At 39.5% G+C, this 18,350-nt stretch overlaps 1 protein-coding gene across 1 annotated transcript in view; it reads left to right on the forward strand.

Annotated features, from left to right (window-relative positions):
• Positions 1 to 18,350, forward strand: part of LOC150088053 (WD repeat-containing protein 17-like) — a 350,289-nt gene that overhangs the window by 274,759 nt on the left and 57,180 nt on the right. Inside the window, exon 19 of the mRNA XM_090369994.1 lies at positions 17,309 to 17,445. Coding sequence (XP_090226120.1) covers positions 17,309 to 17,445 — 137 coding nt within the window. The remainder of the gene's footprint in view (positions 1 to 17,308; positions 17,446 to 18,350) is intronic.

The following is an 18,350-nucleotide window of genomic DNA, read 5'->3' on the forward strand; positions in this document are numbered from 1 at the left end:
CAATGTAGCCTTTCCCTCGTGCCATTCTCAACCTTTGGCATTACAAGAATGTAAAATGGGATGATCTGCAAGATTTCCTTTGCTTGGTCAGATTACTGTTTAGCATTAGCAAAGGCACATGATGCAAGAAAGCAAGCTTATATAGCATCAGCCAAAAAAAAAAAAAAAAAAAAACACCCTTATTTCACCCATCCACTCGCTCCAAATGTTTGTCAAGTTCTGCCTTGAATCTATTTAAGCTACCAACTTCTACAATGACAGATGGAAGTTTGTTCCACCAATCAACTAACCCTCTGGCTAAAGGCAAACTTCCGCACATCTATCCTACAACCGTCTTTCCTCAATTTGAATTTATGCCCTCTCAGGCGATTATTCTGGGCAAGAGGAAAAATCCCATCCGCATTGAGCATGCTCAAACCATTCAAGACTTTATACACCTCAATAAGATCACCTCGCAGGTGCCTAGTCTCCAGACACTGTAATTTGCAAAACTTAAGTCTTTCTTCATAAGAGCAACCCTTTATTCTATTCACTAATCTTGTTGGCCTTCTCTGTACTCGTTCCAACAGCTCTACATTATTCTTAAAATGAGGCCTCCAGATTTGTATGCAGGCAATGGCCTGACAATTGCCTTATACAAGGGGATAATCACCTCCTTATCCCTGCTAGAAAAATTCCTGTATATCATTGACAATACACCATGAGCTACTCTTGCAGACCATCTGCACTGCTCAGAAAACTTCATATCTGCCTGCACAATTACCCCCAGGTCCTTTTCATTCTCTACCACGGTCAGTGTGGTACCACACAGTTGATACGTTACTCTGGGATTACTGCTTCCCATATGTAGTACTTTATATTTGTCAATGTTAAACTTTATTTGCCACCTCTCAGCCCATCTGATCAACTTTTCTAGATCCTGTTGCAGCAGTGTACTGTCATTAGTGTCATTAACAACCCTGCCAACCTTTGTATCATCTGCAAACTTGGACATTAAGCTTCATATAACATCATCTATATCATTTATAAATACAAGAAACAATAATGGACCCTACGCTGAACCCTGAGGAAATCCACTAATAACATTAGTCCACAAAGACCAGTGTCCATTGATTAGCACTCTCTGTCTTCTCCAACTCAACCATCCCTTTATCTATAGCAGCAATTTGCCTCCAATGCCACACTGCTCCAATTTGTGCAGCAGTCTTCCATGTGCAACAGTATCAAAGGCTTTTCTAAGATCCAAATATATGATATCAAAGTTATTCTTTGTGTCCAATTCCTTTGTGACTACATCATAGTATCCAATCAAATTAGTAAGACAAGACTCCCCCTTAACAAAACCATGCTGAGTCCGAGGTATAACTGAAGTCTTGTGTAGATGATCCTGCAATACTTCTTTAACCAGTGCTTCCATTAATTTCCCTGGAATAGGAGCAAAACTAACAGGTCTGTAATTACCTTTGTCTCCTTTGGTCCTCCTTTGTGGATTGGGGTCACATTTGCACATCTCCAGTCCAGGGAAGCTCTCATAATTATGGCTAAAGGTTTGCTTACTTCCTTTGCCGCGTCATTTTATATAACTGGATAGATTCCATCCCCAGGTGCCTTTCTTGTGTTTATCTTCAAAAATTTCTCCTCCACTTTACTCTCAGTTATTACAAGATTATCTAGCTTACTGCCAGAGTTGAATACACCTCTGGCATTCCCCTCGCTGAATAACTCCTCATGTGTGAATGTCGATGCAAAATATTCATTCACCATCGATATCAAGTGGAAAAATCTGATTCATCCCCTTCCTTCTAGAGTTTACATAAGTAAAGAACTCTTTGCATCCTTTGCCAAATATTTCTCATAATCTGCCTTTGCCTGCCTAACCTCCTTTGTAACTTGATTACAGCCCAGCTTATATCTATCATAGGCCTCTGTGTCACATGTTAATTTATATGTATCCCGTGCATTTTTTTTCTCTGTCACATGTCTAATTAGTTCATCTGACATCCATTTAGGCCTAAATCTAGAACTTTATTTCTTTGTTGGTATGAAAAGCCTAGTAGCCTCCAAGATTAATTCTTTGAATGCTTCCCATTTTGAATTTGCTGTTGGTAACATCATCAGTTGGTTCCACCGTATAGAATTTAAATACTGTCTTAGACCACTGTAGTCACCTTTACGAATGCAAAAACCGTTCCCTTTACCCTTGATGGTAGTTACCACTTTGAGTAAATCACACTTCAGCACACTGTGATCAGTGCCACCTAGTGGTTCCTTTATCTGCAGATTCTTAATGCATGCAGAATCATTACTGATAATCAGATCAAGAATATTACTCCCTCTAGTTGCCTCCCAAACATGCTGCTTTAGAAAATAATCATCCAATAAATCCACAGAAGCCTAGCTAGTGTGTGAGCGACCAACCCACAAATTCCAGTCAATATCCAGGAAATTAAAATCCCCCATTATAAGACACTCTAATTTACTAGCCCACTCTATTTCTCTGCACAATTGCTCATTATACTCATCAGATTCATTAGGTCTATAACACACACCTACTCTCATTTTGCCTTTCCCAGTTCTTATGTCACACCAAACAGACTCAGCATTGCATTGTCCACCCACATCAATTGGATGCCCTTCCTTAGATTTTGTGTTTCTTAACTAACAGCATAACCCCTCCTCGCTTCCTGTCCTGTCTATCCTTTCTGTACACAATTGTACTCCCTAAATTCCAGTTCCGCACTGCTTATGTCTCTGTGACACCGTGTCTCTGATACCCCAACAATATCTGGCTTTGATGTCTTGACTAACACTTCAAGCTCATCGAATATATTAACTATACTCCTAGCATCGGTGTACATGCAAGTATACATGCACCTGTTTCTACGCTTAGTTACCCTAACACAGCCCATGTATTTATTTGTTCCACTATAACTCCCAGCAGTCCTGGAAATTCCCATTGCCTTGCTTTCCAGGCTGCTGCTCAATTGCATCTCAATAGAAGTAGTGCAAGAATCACTTTTACCTCTGCCAGCAGCTACTGTTAATCTATTAGTCCGTGTATCCCCGCAAGCTAGCAGTTTTCGGACCCACCTAACTCTGCCTCGATGGCATCAGCAAATATTCTTGCACCCTTTCTTAAGTATATCCCATCCCTGTAGAAGCAGTCTCTCCTGTTAACAAACACAGACCAGGCTGAGAAAAATTCTACCCCTTGAGCCTTGCACAATCTCTCCAGGGCAGAATTGATCGACAAGGCTCTCATCATATATTCCCTCCTATCGTGTCTGGGCAGAATTTCAGACACTTTCAAATTCAACTCTAACTCACGGCTTTTTTTTCAGCATTGACTTGTACTTGTTAAGTAATTCTGCCAGTCTCCTACTCTTAATATCATTAGAGCCAACATGTACAACAATATCATCGTGCCCTTAAAGGATGATATATGCCCTACAACGTCATCAACCTTTGCCCCTGGTAGACATACCCTGGTCCTGTTCCATCTCTCCTTTTTTTCACAATATGTTCCCCGTTTTTCCCTGACAATAGCGTCACCTACAACAACTAGTTCCTTTGGGACCAGCGCATTCTGAATTTGGAGTTGCCGCTGTGTCACGTGCTATTCAAGTGCAAGCAGTGGCATTGATGTGGGCAGCTGAGAGCTTGATGGGCCCCTCAATTTAAATCCTTCGAGGGCATCCACCCTGTCCTTCAAGCTCTCATATAAGCCCATAACAATGCTGAGTGGTGCCTGATTTCCTTGCTCCTTACATTGTGCACACACAAAGACATTCCTGTTGGCAATATCATGTCCCATTCCTGATTTCTCCACAAGCATCAAACAAGCAGTGCATTTCAATAGACTGTGATTCAGCGGACAGCCCCCCCCCCCTCAGTTCACCCCTGAGCCACAGCACTTCCACCAGTTTGAGCCTTTTGCTTTTGCTGCTCTTGTCTGCGTCATGGTTTCTATTCAAGTTCAATAAAATTCCAATACAAAATATAACCCTAAACCTATATGCCAGTGCAGTTATAACACTATATGTATGTATTTCAGTATCGTATATTATCTCTGAGGGGATAACAAAGTCTCGTTATATGACTTTGTTATCCCCTCTCAACTTATATGTATTAATTTTTGATGTTACGTTTGTAGTAACTAGGTTGCTATATTTATTTAGTTAAAAAAGTACAATTCAATTGACAATGAAATTTAATAAGATTAATAAATTTTACTGATTAATTGATACTACTATACTCACTATCTAGTTTTCTGTTAAACCTTACGCTATCTAGTTTTCCGTTAAACCTTATGCTTGCACATGTTGTATCGTATAACAATGGTGGCAAGTTATGAACGGTTAATCTACTGACACTAGGTATTATTTACTTTCCAAATCGTGCTATCTAAATTCAAAATAAACCATTTACTTGACTAGGTCTATAAGCTACTTATAGAAAATAATTTAATCTAACAATTAAGTCAATAAAGTGGCTAATTTTTTTCAGCCTGGACTGTACTTGTTAACAGGAGAGATTGCTTCTACAGGGATGGGATACACTTAAATAGAAAGGGTGCAAGAATATTTGCTGATGCTATCGAGGCAGTGTTAGGTGGGTCGGAAAACTGCTAGCTTGGGGGGAGACAAAGACTAATGGATTAACAGTAGCCACTGGCAGAGGTGAAAGAGATTCTTGCACTGCTTCTATTGGAATGAGCAGAAGCCTGAAAAACAAGATGCAGGATATTTCAGAGACTGCTGGAAGTCATTGCGGTACAAGTAAACACATGGGTTGTGTTAGGGTAGCTAAGAATAGAAACAGGTGCATGTATACTTGCGTGTACACTAATGCTAGGAGTTTAGTAAATAAATTTGATGAATTTGAGGTATTACTCAAAACATCAAAGGCAGATATTGTTGGGTTATCAGAGACGTGGTGTCACACAGATATAAGGAATGCAGAACTGGAATTTGGGGAGTACAGCGTCTACAGAAAGGATAGACAGGATAGGAAGGGAGGAGGGGTTATGCTATTAGTTAAAAAACACATAAAATCCAAGGAAGTGAAGCCAGTTGACATCGCTGGACAGTGCAGTGTTGAGTCAGTTTGGTGTGACATAAGCATAGGTAAATCAAAATTGAGAGTAGGAGTGTATTATAGGCCTAATGACTCTGATGAGTATAATAAGATACTGTACAGGGAAATAGAGTGGGCCAGTAAATCAGAGAGTCTTATAATGGGGGATTTTAATTTCCCAGATATTGACTGGAATTTGTGGGGTGGTCACTCACACAGTAGCAAGGCTTTTGTGGATTTATTGGATGATTGTTTTCTACACCAGCATGTTCGGGAGGCAACTAGAGGGAGTAATACTCTTGATCTGATTATCAGTAGTGATTCTTCATGCATTAGGAATCTGCAGATAAATGAACCACTGGGTGGCAGTGATCACAGTGTGCTGAAGTGGGATTTACTCAAGGAGGTAACTACCATCAGAGGTAAAGGGAAGGGTTTTTGCTTTCGTAAAGGAGACTATGCTGGTCTGAGACAGTATTTAAATTCTATACAGTGGGACCAACTGATGATGTTACCAACAGCAAATTCAAAATGGGAAGCATTCAAGGAACTAATCTTGGAAGCTACCAGGCTTTACATACCAACCAAGAAATATTGTTCAAGGTTCAGGCCTAAATGGTTGTCAGATGAACTAATGAGACATATGGCAGAGAAGAAAAATGCATGGGATACATACAAATTAATGGGTGACGTGGAAGCCTATGATAGATATAAGTTGGTCTGTAACCAAGTCACAAAGGAGATTAGGCAGGCAAAGGCAGATTATGAGAAATCCTTGGCAAAGGATGCAAAGAAAAACAGAAAAGAGTTCTTTACCTATTTAAACTCAAGAAGGAAAGGGATGAATCAGATTGGTCCACTGGATGTTGATGGTTCAACAGTTGAGGATCCAGCTCAGGTGGCTAACAATCTAAACGAGTATTTTGCATCTACATTCACACATGAGGAGTTATTCAGGAAGGGGAATGTCGTAGGTGAAGTAAACATTGGCAGTGAGCTAGATGATTTTCTAATAACTGAGAGGAAAGTGGAGGAGAAATTGTTGAGGATAAACATAAAAAAGGCACCCGGGGTGGATGGGATCTATCCAGTTATATTAAAGGAGGCAGCAAAGGAAGTAAGCAAACCCCTAGCCATAATTATTAGAGCTTCTTTGGACTCAGGGGAGGTACCCATGGACTGGAGACGTGCAAATGTAACCCCAATTCACAAAGGAGGATCAAAGGCTGACACAAGTAATTATAGACCTGTTAGTTTAACTTCGGTTCCAGGAAAATTAATGGAGGCACTGGTTAAAGAAGCACTGCAGGATCATCTGGACAAGAATTCAGTTATAGCTCAGACACAGCATGGGTTTGTTAAGGGCAGGTCTTGTCTGACCAATTTGATTGGATACTATGATGTAGTCACAAAAGAACTGGATGCACGGAATAACTTTGATATTATATATTTGGATCTTAGAAAAGCTTTTGATACTGTTGCGCATGGAAGACTGCTGCACAAATTGGAGAAGTGTGGCATTCGAGGCAAATTGCTGCTATGGATAAAGGGATGGTTGAGTGGCAGAAGACAGAGAGTGGTAATCAATGGACACTGCTCAACGTGGACTAATGTTATTAGTGGAGTTCCTCAGGGTTCAGTGTTGGGTCCATTGTTGTTTTCTGTATTTATAAATGATATTGATGATTGTGTATCAGGCTTAATGTCCAAGTTTGCAGACGATACAAAGGTTGGCAGGGTTGTTAAGGACACTACTGATACTATGCTGCTGCAACAGGATCTGGAAAGGTTGAGCAGATGGGCTGAGAGGTGGCAAATGAAGTTTAACATTGACAAATGTAAAGTACTACATACGGGAAACAGTAACCCCAGATCAACGTATCAACTCTGTGGTACTACGCTGACAGTGGTAGAGAATGAAAAGGACCTGGGGGTAATTGTGCAGGCAGATATGAAGTTCTCTGAGCAGTGCAGACGAGCTGCAAGAGTAGCTCATGGTGTCTTGTCAATGATATACAGGAATTTTTCTAGCAGGGACAGGGATGTGATTATTCCCTTGTATAAGGCATTGGTCAGGCCACACCTTGAGTACTGTATACAGGTCTGGAGGCCTCATTTCAAGAAGGATGTAGAGCTGCTGGAACGAGTACAGAGAAGGGCAACAAGATTAGTGAATGGAACAAAGGGTTGCTCTTACGAAGAAAGGCTTAAGTTTTGCAAATTACAGAGCCTGAAGACTAGGCATCGCCGAGGTGATCTGATAGAGGTGTACAAGGCTTTGAATGGCTTGAGCATGCTCAATGCCGATGGAATTCTTCCTCTTGCTCAGAATAATCACCTGAGAGGGCATAAATTCAAATTGAGGAAGGACGGATGTCGGCTAGATGTGCGGAAATTCGCCTTTAGCCAGCGGGCAGTTGGTTTGTGGAATAGACTTCCATCGCTTGTTGTTGAAGTTGATAGCCTAAACAAATTTAAGGCTCAGCTGGACAGGTATTTCGAACGAATTGAGGGGTGAAATGGGAGTAGTGGTTGTTTTTTTTTTTTTTTTTTTTTTTTTTTGGCTGATGCTGAATAAGCTTGCTTTCTTGCATCATATGCCTCTACTAATGCTAATTAATGCTAATGCTAATGCTAAGTATAATTAAAAACTTTTCATTTGCGGGAGCTGCAAAACCTGTCCACATGTGGATTGGATACCCTTATCGATACTAAGTAATAACCTACAAAATCTCTATCTAAATTCAATTTAAACTAAAGTATTGTTACTAGGAATATAAAGCAACTCTAAGAAATAAATTAATATGCCAATTTAAGTCAATAAAAAAGCAAAAACTTCTCTATTTGCTGGAGAGCCATAAAAACTTCGCCTGTTCACAGTTTCAAATCTTCTAATGTCAAAATTTGTTCAGATCGTGTCAGGGAAATTATTCTTGTAGGGATGAAATCCTTTATTCCACACTCTGCCTTAATATCTCATCCTTCATCTAAACCTTGGTTTTAGAATAAATGTGCTAGGGCTGTTCAAGGGAAGAATATTGCATTAATATAGGCATATGATGCAAGAAAGCAAGCTTATATAGCATCATCACATAAAAAAAAAAAAATCCCATTTCACCCATCTCTTAACTACAAACGTGTTTCTAGTTCTGCCTTCAATTTATTTAAGCTGTCAACTGCTACGACAAAAGATGGAAGTTTGTGCCAGCAATCAACCACCCGCTGGCTAAGGGCAAATTTCTGCACACCTATTCTACAACTGTCTATCCTCAGTTTGAATTTATGTCCCTTTTGATGACTAATCTAGCCAAAGGAAGATTTCCATCAGCATTGAGCTTGCTCAAACCATTAAAGGCCTTATACATCTCAATCAGATCACCTCGCAATTACCTAATCTCCGGACACTGCAATTTACATCTCAATCAGATCACCTCGCAATTGCCTAATCTCCGGACACTGCAATTTACATCTCAATCAGATCACCTCGCAATTGCCTAATCTCCGGACGCTGCAATTTGCAGTGTGTGGAGATTAGGCAATTGTGACGTGATTTAAGCCTTTCTTTGTAAGAGCTGCCCTTTGTTCCATTCACCAATCTCGTTGGCCTTCTTTATACTCATTCCAGCAGCTCTGCATCCTTCCTAAAATGAGTCCTCCAAACCTGTATACATTACTCAAGGTGTGGCCTGACCATTGCCTTATACAATGGGATAATCACCTCCTTATCCCTGCTAGAAAAAGGACCTGGGTGTACACAGTTATCTCCAGGTCCTTTTCATCTCCACTACCCTGAGTATAGTACAACCCAGTTGATACATTACTCTGGCGTTACTGCTACCCATATGCCATACTTTACATTTGTCAATGTTAAACTTCAGTTGCCACCTCACAGCCCATCTGCTCAACTTTTCCAGATCCAGTTGAAGTAGCGTACTGTCATTAGTGTCATTAACAACCCTGCCAACTTTCATATCGTCTGCAAACTTGGACATTGATACTGATACACCTTCATCAGTATCATTAATAAATGCATAAAACAGTGGACCCAACACCGAAACCTGGGGGACTCCACTAATAACATTAGTCCACAAAGAGCAGTGTCTATTGATTACCACACATCTGTTGTCTCCCACTCAACCATCCCTTTATCTATAGCAGTAATTTGCCCTTAATGTCATACCACTCCAATTTGTACAGCAGTCTTCCATGTGCAACGGTATCAAAAATTTTCCTGAAATCCAAGTACTGTATATGATATCGAAATTATATTTTGCATCCAGTTCCTTTGTGACCACATCATAGTATCCAATCAAATTGGTCAGACAAGACTTCCCCTTAACAAACCGGGCGCCTCCGTAGCCAGGTGGGAAGGAGCAGCAGTGCATAGCACACGCTTCTTGATTAGACCGGGGTTCGAGCCCGTCACCATCAAATACGGAGAATGCGGAAAGGTCAGGGAATGACCACCGCATATCCCGGAGCAATATGGCCTTAGTTGCTAATGCTCCTAAAAACCAAAACAACAAACAAACAACCCTTAACAAACCCATGCTGTGTCTGAATTATAACTGCAGTCTTGTCTAGATGATTCTGCAGTGCCTCTCTAACCAGTGCCTCCATTAATTTCCCTGGAACAGAAATGAACTAACAGGTCTGTAATTACTTTTGTCACCCTTTGATGCTCCATTGTGAATTGGTGTCACATTTGCACATCTCAAGTCCATGGGGACCTTCCCTGAGTCCAAGGAAGCTCTCATAATTATGGCTAATGGTTTGATTACTTCCTTTGCCTCCTTTAATATAACTGGATAGATCTCATCCAACCGAGGTTGTTATTGTTGTTATTTGGATTTTAGGAGCATTAGCAACTAAGGCCATATTGCTCCGGGATATGCGGTATCATTCCCTGACCTTTCCGCATCCTCCGTATTTGGTGGTCACGGGCTCGAACCCTGGTCTAATCAAGAAGCATGTGCTATGCACTGCTGCTCCTGCCCACCCGGCTACGGAGGCGCCTCCAACCGAGGTGACTTTCTAATGTTTAACTTCTACAATTTCTCCTACACTTTTCTCTCAGTTATTACAAAATCATTTAGCTCCCTCTTAGATTTTAATATAGCTCTATCCTTCACTTTCCTACAGAATTTCTCATGTGTGAATGTATATGCAAAATACTCATTCAGTTTGTCAGCTATCTGAGCAGGATCATCATCAGTTGAACCATCGATATCAAGTGGACAAATATGATTCATCCCCTTCCTTCAAGAGTTTACATCATAAGTAAAGAACTCTTTGCTGTTTTTCTTTGCATCCTTTGCCAAATAGTTCTCGAATTTGCCTTTGCCTGCCTAACCTGCTTTGTGACTTGATTACAGACCAGCTTGATTACAAACTTCATTATCTACCATAGGCTTCTGTCTCACCTCATAATTTATATGCATCCCATGCATTTTTCTTTTCTGCCAGAAGTCTCATTATTTCATTTGACATCCATTTAGGTCTAAACCTTGAATAATATTTCTTAGTTGGTATGAAAAGCATAGTAGCTTCCAAGATTAATTCTTTGGATGCTTCCCATTTTGAATTTGCTGTTGGTAACGTCATCAGTTGGTCCCATTGTATATAATTTAAACACTGTCTCAGACCACTGTAGTCACCTTTACAAAAACAAAAACCCTTCCCTTTACCGCTACTGTTAGTTACATACAGGAACTAGTAGTTGTTGGTGACTCTATTGTCAGGGAAACAGGGAACATGCTTTGTAAAAAGGATAGGTGGAACAGGACGAGGGTATGTCTGCCAGGGGCAAAGGTTGATGATGTTGTAGAGCGGATATATCATCCTTTAAGGGCACAAAAGGTGATATAGTTGTACACGTTGGCACTAATAATATTAAGAGTAGGAGACCGGCAGAAATACTTAATAAATACAGGTCACGGTTGAAAAAAACTGGGAATTAGGGTTGAATTTGAAAGTGTCTGCAATTCTGCCCAGACACAATAGGAGGGAGTATATGAGAAAGAGTATATGAGAGCCTTGTCAATCAATTCGGCCATGGAAAGATTGTGCAAGGCTCAAGGGGTAGAATTTTTTTCAGCCTGGTCTGTACTTCTTAACAGGAGAGACTGCTTCTACAGGGATGGGATACACTGAAATAGAAAGGGTGCAAGAATATTTGCTGATGCTATCGAGGCAGTGTTAGGTGGGTCGGAAAACTGCTAGCTTGGGGGGGATACAAGAACTAATAGATTAACAGTAGCCACTGGCAGAGGTGAATGATTCTTGCACTGCTTCTATTGGAATGAGCAGCAGCCTGGAAAACAAGATGCAGGGTATTTCAGAGACTGCTGGGAGTCATTGCGATACGAGTAAACACATGGGTTGTGTTAGGGTAGCTAGGAATAGGAACAGGTTCATGTATACTTGCGTGTACACCAATGCTAGGAGTTTGGTAAATAAATTTGATGAACTTGAGGTATTGCTCAAAACTTAAAAGGCAGATGTTGTTGGGATATCACAGACGTGGTGTCACACAGATATAAAGAATGCAGAACTGGAGTTTGGGAGTAAAATATGTACAGAAAGGATAGACAGGACAGGAAGAGAGGAGGGGTTATGCTATTAGTTAAGAAACGCATAAAATCCAAGGAAGTGAAGCCAGTCGAAATCGCTGGACAGTGCAGTGTTGAGTCAGTTTAGTGTGACATAAGCATTGGGAGATCAAAATTGAGAGTACAGGGAAATAGAGTGGGCCGGCCAGTAAATCAGAGAGTCTTATAATGGGGGATTTTAATTTCCCAGATATCGACTAGAATTTGTGTGTTGGCCACTCACACACTAGCAAGGCTTTTGTGGATTTATTAGATGATTGTTTTCTACATCAGCATGATCGGGAGGCAACTAGAGGGAGTAATACTCTTGATCTGATTATCAGTAGTGATTCTTCATGCATTAAGAATCTGAAGATAAAGGAACCACTAGGTTGCAATGATCATGGTGTGCTGAAGTGGGATTTATTCAAAGAGGTAACTACCATCAGGGATAAAGGGAAGAGTTTTTGCTTTCATAAAGGCGACTACAATGGTCTGAGACAGTATTTAAATTCTATACAGTGGGACCAACTGATGACGTTACCAACAGCAAATTCAAAATGGGAAGCATTTTGAATTTGCTCAAAGAACTTATCTTGGAAGCTACTAGGCTTTACATACCAACTAAGAAATATTGTTCAAGATTTAGGCCTAAATGGATGTCAGATGAACTAATGAGACATATGGCAGAGAAGAAAAATGCATGGGATACATATAAATTAACATGTGACACAGAAGCCTATGAGAGATATAAGCTGATCTGTAACCAAGTGACGAAGGAGGTAAGGCAGGCAAAGGCAGATTACAAGAAATCATTGGCAAAGGATGCAAAGAAAAACAGCAAAGAGTTCTTTACTTATGTAAACTCTAGAAGGTAGGGGATGAATCAGATTGGTCCAATTGATATCGATGGTTCAACTGTTGTATGATCCTGCTAAGGTAGCTAACAAACTAAATGAATATTTTGCATCGACATACACACATGAGGAGTTATTCAGCGAGGGGAATGCCCGAGGTGTATTCAACTGTGGCAGTAAGCTAGATAATCTTGTAATAACTGAGAGTAAAGTGGAGGAGAAATGTTCGAAGATAACCACAAGAAAGGCACCTGGTGCGGATGAGATTTATCTAGTTATATTAAAGGAGGCAGCAAAGGAAGTAAGCAAAAAATCCTTAGCCATAATTATAAGAGCTTCCTTGGACTCAGGGGTGGTACCCATGGACTGGAGATGTGCAAATGTGACCCCAACTCACAAAGGAGGATCAAAGGCTGACACAAGTAATTATAAACCTGTGAGTTTAATTTCTGTTCCAGGAAAATTAATGGAGGCCCTGGTTAAAGAAGCACTGCAGGATCATCTAGACAAGACTTCACTTATAGCTCGGACAAAGCATGGTTTTGTTAAGGGAAAGTCTTGCCTGACCTTGATTGGATACTATGATGCAGTCACAAAAGAACTGGATGCAGGGAATAACTTTGATATTATATATTTGGATCTTAGAAAGACTTTTGATACTGTTGCACATAGAAGACTGCTGCACAAATTGGAGCAGTGTGGCATTGGAGGCAAATTGCTGCTATGGATAAAGTAATGGTTGAGTGGGAGAAGACAGAGAGTGGTAATCAATGGACACTGCTCATCGTGAACTAATGTTATTAGTGGAGTCCCTCAGGGTTCAGTATTGGGTCCATTATTGTTTTCTGTATTTCTGTATTTATAAATGATATTGATGATGGTATATCAAGCTGAATGTCCAAGTTTTCAGACAATACAAAGGTTGGCAGGGTTGTTAAGGACACTACTGACACTATGCTGCTGCAACAGGATCTGGAAAGGTTGAGCAGATGGGCTGAGAGTTGGCAAATGAAGTTTAACATTGACAAATGAAAAGTACTACATATGGGAAACAGCAACCCCAGAGCAACGTATCAACTCTCTGGCACTACACTGACAGTGGTAGAGAATGAAAAGGACGTAGGGATTATTGTGAAGGCAGATATGAAGTCCTCTGAGCAGTGCAGATGGGCTGCAAGAGTAGCTCATGGGGTCTTGTCAATGATATACAGGAATTTTTCTAGCAGGGATAAGGACATGATTATTCCAATGGTCAGCCCACACCTTGAGTACTGTATTCAGGTCTGAGGCCTCATTTCAATAAGTATGTAGAGCTGCTGGAACGAGTACAGAGAAGGGCAACAAGATTAGTGAATGGAAGAAAGGGTTGCTCTTTACGTTTTGCAAATTACAGTGTCTGGAGACTAGGCACCAGCGAGGTGATCTGATAGAGGTGTATAAAGCTTTGAATGGTTTGAGCATGCTCAATGCCGATGGGATCCTTCCTCTTGCTCAGAATAATCACCTGAGGGGGCGGAAAGACAGAAGTAGGACAGATGTGCGGAAATTTGCCTTTAGCCAGCAGGTAGTTGGTTGGTTGGTGGAACAGACTTCCATCCCTCGCTGTGGAAGTTGATAGCCTAAATAAATTTAAGGCTCAGCTGGACAGGTATTTTGAATGATCGGAGGGGTGAAATAGAAGTGTTTTTTTTTTTTTTTTTTTGGCTGATGCTGTATAAGTTTGCTTTCTTGCATTGTATACCTCTACTAATGCTAATCTTTGAGTAAATCCCACATCAGCACACTGTGATCACTGCCACCTAGTGGTTCCTTTATTTGCAGATCAAGGGTATTACTCCTGGTTGCTTCTTGAACATGCTACTGTAGAAACAGTCATCCAATAAATCCACAAAAACCTTGCTAGTGTGCGAGTGACCAACCACAAGTTCCAGTCAATATCTGGGAAGTTAAAATCCCCCAATATAAGACAGTCTGATTTACTGGACCACTTTATTTCTCTGTACAGTTGTTCATTATACTCATCTGTATAATTAGGCCTTAAACACTCCTACTCTCAATTTTGATTTCTGAGTGCTTATCTCACACCAAACTGACTCAAAATTGCACTGTCCATCCGTGTCAACTGGATATATTTCTTTAGATTTTATATGCTTCTTAACTAACAGCATAGCCCCTCCTCCTCCCTTCTTATTCTGTCTATCCTTTCTGTACACATTGTACTGCCCAAATTCCATTTCTGCATTTCTTGTATCTATGACACCACATCTCTGATATCCTAACAATATCTGCCTTTGATGTTTTGACCATCACCTCAAATTTATCAATTTTATTTACAAAATTCTAGCATTGGTGTACACTCAAGTATACATGCACCTGTTCTTATTCTTAGCAGCCTTAACACAGCCCGTGTATTTACTTGTTCTGCGATGATGATGTTTTGACCATCACTTCAAATTCATAAAATTTATTTACTAAAGTCCTAGCATTGGTGTACACACAAGTATACATACACTTGTTCTTATTCTTAGGGCCGACCGGGCTAGCCGAGTGGGTAAAGTACCTGCCCGGCAACCCAAAGGTCACGGGTTCAATTCCCGCCTCGGGCTTGGATCAAAGTACTGCAAAAACCTTGGGAGGTGCAATATGGCCACAGAAGCCAATGCGCCAACAACTACCAAATCAATCAATCTTATTCTTAGCAACCCTAACACAGCCCATGTATTTACTTGTTCTGCGATGACTCCCGGCAGACTCTTAAATCCCCAACAACTTGTTTTCCAGTCTGCTGCTCATTCCAACAGAAGCAGTGCAGCAGTTACTGTTAATCTATCAGTCTGTGTTCTCCCCCCCCCCAAGCTAACGGTTTTCCGACTCACCTAACACTGCCTCGATAGTATCAGCAAATATTCTTGCACCCTTTCTATTCATGTGTTTATGTGTATCCCATCCCTGTAGAAGCAGTCTCACCTGTTAACAAGCACAGACCAGGCCGAGAAAAATTCTACCCCATGAGTCTTGCACAATCTCTCCAAAGCCGAATGGATTGACAAGAATTGGAGACACTTTTAAATTCAACACTAACTCTTGACTTTTTTTCAACATTGACCTGTACCTATTAAGTAAATCTGCAGATCTCTTACTCTTAAGGTCATTAATGCCAATGTGTACAACAATATCACCTTTTGTGCCCCTAAAAGATGATATCTGCTCTACAACATCATTAACTTTTGCTCCTGACAGACACATACATACGTTGGTCCTATTGTACCTATCCTTTTTTACAAAATATTTCCTATTTCCCCAAGTGTAGAGTCACCAACAGTACCTACATTCTGTGAGCCCAGTGTATTCTCTCGTGCTAGATCTCATTGCATCTTATATTGCATGGATGTTGTCTCTTTTTAATATTTTCAAAGATTTTTTCAAGGGTACCAACCCTGTTCCTCAAGCCCTCATATCGCTATAAGCTCTAAGCCCATCAGAACATTGAATGGGCACTTAACATTCTCATATTCTCTGCAACAAAAGCACACAAAGTCATCCACTGTGGCCATATCATATTCCACTATAGATAATTCAGCAAAAAGATGACAAGATACACTGTGCATAGCTTTGATTCACAAGAGAAAGAAAACTGCCATTGATTGTTTTTTCTCTCCTGAGCCAAAGCATTCCTGCTGCTTTGTACTTTTGCTTTGGTGGTGTCATTTGAAGCATGGTTCTAGTCTAAATTTAATTTAAAATTTGTGCACAAACTAAGAGATTAGAGTGTTAACAGTGCAGTGCCGTTCTATGAAGTATGTACTCTACTATTACATTTTTAAATAATAATATTGACTTCTATATTCTTATCTAAATACAAAAATATGCCAACCTACATTAGGATCTTTGAGTTACTTATTTACTACAATTTAAAACACTGCAATTACTATGACAGTGTACTATGCTGTAGATAACCTAAATATGTTTGTTTTCAGGAGCTCAATTTTCATCTGTCATTCACAGTAACCTTGAATTAGACTGCAATGAGTATATAAATTCTTTTAGGGCTTTTATGCAATTTTGATGGCATTTTGAGTTTCTGTGTGTTATTTTTTTTAGGGAATTTTAGTTTTATATTACGAAATATGATGTTCATGCCAAAATTGTCAATAACAACAGCCCTATGAATATTAAGTTGTAACTTAATAAATCCTTAGCTAAATTTAAAAATAAGCTGACATATGTGATTAGAACAATTAAAACTATTTATTAAACACAATTTAGTATATTAATTAATTAAAAAACAGCAGAATTTTCCAAAAATATTTTTGTTTTCAGGATCTCAATTTTCATCTGTCATTCACAGTAACCTTGAATTAGACTGCAATGATTATATAAATTCTTTTATGGCTTTTGTGCAATTTTGATGGCATTTTGAGTTTCTGTGTATTATTTTTTTTAGGGAATTTAAGTTTTATATTTCAAGTTGAGTGTAGAAATATTTTATGATCACTTCTGTCCCATTAAGAGAGAGAGAGAGTAGCCATATGTCTCTCATAATGTGATGTAAGCAGCAGTGCTACATGTCTTCAATCATTCAGTGACTCAAATTTCTTGTTGGCCCTGGCAGTGATTGCAGCCCAGCCAACTAGGCCATCAGCTCTTGGATCCAGTTCCCTTTTTTTTTGCTAATACTGGAATACTAGTAATACATTTTTCAAGATGGTACAATAGAATACTGTGTATGCATGAGAAAGAGAGAGATGCAGATATGCACAATGATAAAAATTTAATATTTTTCAGGGATCACTTGGAGCATTAGTTCGAGGACATGAACTGGAGTTAGCTCTTAGTGTAGCTTTGGCATTAAGGCAAAAAGGAATATTGGTTCAACAAATTGTTTTGTACCTAGCTTGGAGGTGTGCTCGTAAAGGTGACTGGTAGGTATGTTTTTAAAAAACATGTTTATTATGCCTGTTTTATCATACAAAACATACAATAAAATATGAGATAACTTGAAGTATGTGATAACTGAAAGTCAGCAGTAAATCTTTAACAGCAAAGTATAGATTGCTGTTATTGTTATTGCTGTTTCTAGTTTTTAGGTGCTACTTCAGCAACTTAGGCTATAGTATTAGCAATGGCCACATGGTGCAAGGAAGCCTATGGCTTATGCTACACCAGCCAAAAAATAAATAAAATAAAAAAATTAAAATTTATTGTGCTAACTGTTAATATTTCTGTAGAAATATCTGTGTTCCCAGGCCAAATGCATATTATGTGAGCTGAAAAACCCACAATAACTCATAAAGTAAACTACTCCCTCTACCTGACATTAGCTAACAACAGCCCCAATCAAAGAGGCCTTTAGATGTTCTTCCATTCTATGATGGGACCCAAACCTATCCCCTCTCTAAATTGTAAGTGAAAAAACCACTATACTGTCAAAAAGGTTGCATGCTTTACAGTCCATATTACTCAAAATATTGAACTTTCAAATCAGAGTTTTAATTTGGCTTTGCAAGAATTTGATTAATTATAAATGAACTATCCATCTTTTGCACTGTGTTTATATTGCTCCAAAAAAAGACAGCTCCATGAAAAGATAATTTCAGAGAAACCAAGTCAATAAGAAGAGTAAGATTTAAACTGTAAAAATTAAGAGAATCCCACTGTTTTCATTGTTTGTGTATCTTAATTCAGCTAAAATTGTATTTATTTTTTCATGCTACACATTGTATGTTGACATTGAATTCCATCTCCACTTATAGCACAGGAAAGGCTACACAAAAAAGGAGTACACTAGATTGAAAGCACAAGCCCCCAACACAGAAATTAGTCTTCA

Source organism: Mastigoproctus giganteus, chromosome 3 (assembly GCF_048544385.1).
Source record: "Mastigoproctus giganteus isolate SK-2022 chromosome 3, ASM4854438v1, whole genome shotgun sequence".
Taxonomy (NCBI): domain Eukaryota; kingdom Metazoa; phylum Arthropoda; class Arachnida; order Uropygi; family Thelyphonidae; genus Mastigoproctus; species Mastigoproctus giganteus.